The sequence below is a fragment of the Dipodomys ordii genome, unplaced genomic scaffold (genome assembly GCF_000151885.1).
Source record: "Dipodomys ordii isolate 6190 unplaced genomic scaffold, Dord_2.0 Scaffold1000006071, whole genome shotgun sequence".
NCBI lineage: Eukaryota > Metazoa > Chordata > Mammalia > Rodentia > Heteromyidae > Dipodomys > Dipodomys ordii.
The window spans coordinates 1-2,145 of NW_012289688.1; the positions used below are offsets into that span (position 1 = coordinate 1).

Below are 2,145 nucleotides of genomic sequence, written 5' to 3' on the forward strand. Positions count from 1 at the left end.
GGAAGACCCATGTGCACAGTCCCAGTGTCTGCTGCTCCTGGCACAGCTGGCCCACAAGGAGAACACTACGGACGAGCGAGGAGAATGATCGAGAAGGCCCAGCAGCTGGGAGGGAGCGAGGAGTTCTGGTACAAGTCCACCGTGACCCTGGCTGAGGCCATTCTGTCTTCAGAAGACACGGGGAAAGAAGTCTCGGTGAGAGCAAACAGAGCTGCTGAGGGGGACAGTGACGACTCTGTCCCCTGGGCTGGACCCTGTCCCCTGGGCTAGACTCTGTCCTCTGGGCTGGGCTCTGTCCTCTGGGCTGGACTCTGTCCCCTGGGCCGGGCTCTGTCCCCTGGGCCGGGCTCTGTCCTCTGAGCTGGACTCTGTCCTCAGGGCTGGACTCTGTCCTCTGGGCTGGGCTCTGTCCCCTGGGCTGGGCTCTGTCCCCTGGGCTGGGTTCTGTCCCCTGGGCTGGGCTCTATCCTCTGGGCTGGACTCTGTCCTCTGGGCTGGGCTCTGTCCTCAGGGCTGGACTCTGTCCTCTGGGCTGGGCTCTGTCCCCTGGGCTGGGCTCTGTCCCCTGGGCTGGGTTCTGTCCCCTGGGCTGGGCTCTATCCTCTGGGCTGGACTCTGTCCTCTGGGCTGGGCTCTGTCCTCTGGGCTGGACTCTGTCCCCTGGGCCGGGCTCTGTCCCCTGGGCCGGGCTCTGTCCCCTGGGCCGGGCTCTGTCCTCTGATCTGGACTCTGTCCTCAGGGCTGGACTCTGTCCTCTGGGCTGGACTCTGTCCCCTGGGCTGGGTTCTGTCCCCTGGGCTGGACTCTGTCCCATGGGCTGGGGACTGGCCCCTGGGCTGGGCTCTGTCCCCTGGGCTGGACTCTGTCCTCTGAACTGGACTCTGTCCCCTGGGCTGGGCTCTGTCCCCTGGGCTGGGCTCTGTCCCCTGGGCTGGGGACTGGCCCCTGGCAGTGTTCTGGCCCCTGGCAGTGTTCTGGCCCCTGGGCTGGGCTCTGTCCCCTGGGCTGGGTGCTGTCCCCTGGGCCGGCCTCTGGCCCCTGGCAGTGTTCTGGCCCCTGGCAGTGTTCTGGCCCCTGGCAGTGTTCTGGCCCCTGGGCTGGGCTCTGTCCCCTGGGCCGGCCTCTGTCCCCTGGGCTGGACGCTGTCCCCTGGTCTGGACTCTGTCCCCTGGGCCGGACTCTGTCCCCTGGTCTGGACTCTGTCCCCTGGGCTGGACTCTGTCCCCTGGGCTGGGCTCTGTCCCCTGGTCTGGACTCTGTCCCCTGGTCTGGACTCTGTCCCCTGGGCTGGACTCTGTCCCCTGGGCTGGGCGCTGTCCCCTGGGCCGGCCTCTGGCCCCTGGCAGTGCTCTGGCCCCTGGCAGTGTTCTGGCCCCTGGCAGTGTTCTGGCCCCTGGGCTGGATGCTGGCCCCTGGCAGTGTTCTGTTCTGGCAGTGTTCTGGCCCCTGGCAGTGTTCTGGCCCCTGGGCTGGGGACTGGCCCCTGGCAGTGTTCTGGCCCCTGGCAGTGTTCTGTCCCCTGGGCTGGGCTCTGTCCCCTGGGCTGGGCTCTGGCCCCTGGCAGTGTTCTGTTCTGTCCCCTGGGCTGGGGACTGGCCCCTGGCAGTGTTCTGGCCCCTGGGCTGGGCTCTGTCCCCTGGGCTGGGCTCTGGCCCCTGGCAGTGTTCTGGCCCCTGGCAGTGTTCTGGCCCCTGGGCTGGGCTCTGTCCCCTGGGCTGGGTGCTGTCCCCTGGGCCGGCCTCTGGCCCCTGGCAGTGTTCTGGCCCCTGGCAGTGTTCTGGCCCCTGGGCTGGGCTCTGTCCCCTGGGCTGGATGCTGTCCCCTGGCAGTGTTCTGTTCTGGCCCCTGGCAGTGTTCTGGCCTCTGGCAGTGTTCTGGCCCCTGGCAGTGTTCTGGCCCCTGGGCCGGCCTCTGGCCCCTGACAGTGTTCTGGCCCCTGGCAGTGTTCTGGCCCCTGGCAGTGTTCTGGCCCCTGGCAGTGTTCTGTTCTGTCCCCTGGGCCGGCCGCTGTCCCCTGGCAGTGTTCTGTTCTGTCCCCTGGGCTGGGACTGTCCCCTGGGCCGGCCTCTGGCCCCTGGCAGTGTCTGTTCTGGCCCTGGAAAGGTCTGGTCCCCTGGCTGGGCGCTGTCCCCTGGGCTGGACGCT

At 68.2% G+C, this 2,145-nt stretch overlaps 1 protein-coding gene across 1 annotated transcript; it reads left to right on the forward strand.

Annotated features, from left to right (window-relative positions):
• Positions 1-46: 46 nt before the first annotated feature.
• Positions 47-2,103, forward strand: LOC106002919 (zinc finger protein 36, C3H1 type-like 3; the record flags this gene model as incomplete). Its single annotated transcript, XM_013037669.1, is given in 5 exon segments — positions 47-195; positions 1,318-1,509; positions 1,643-1,687; positions 1,830-1,910; positions 1,912-2,103. Coding segments are annotated over 5 exon segments (659 nt in total), but the record flags the coding sequence as incomplete, so codon positions are not given.
• Positions 2,104-2,145: the final 42 nt, after the last annotated feature.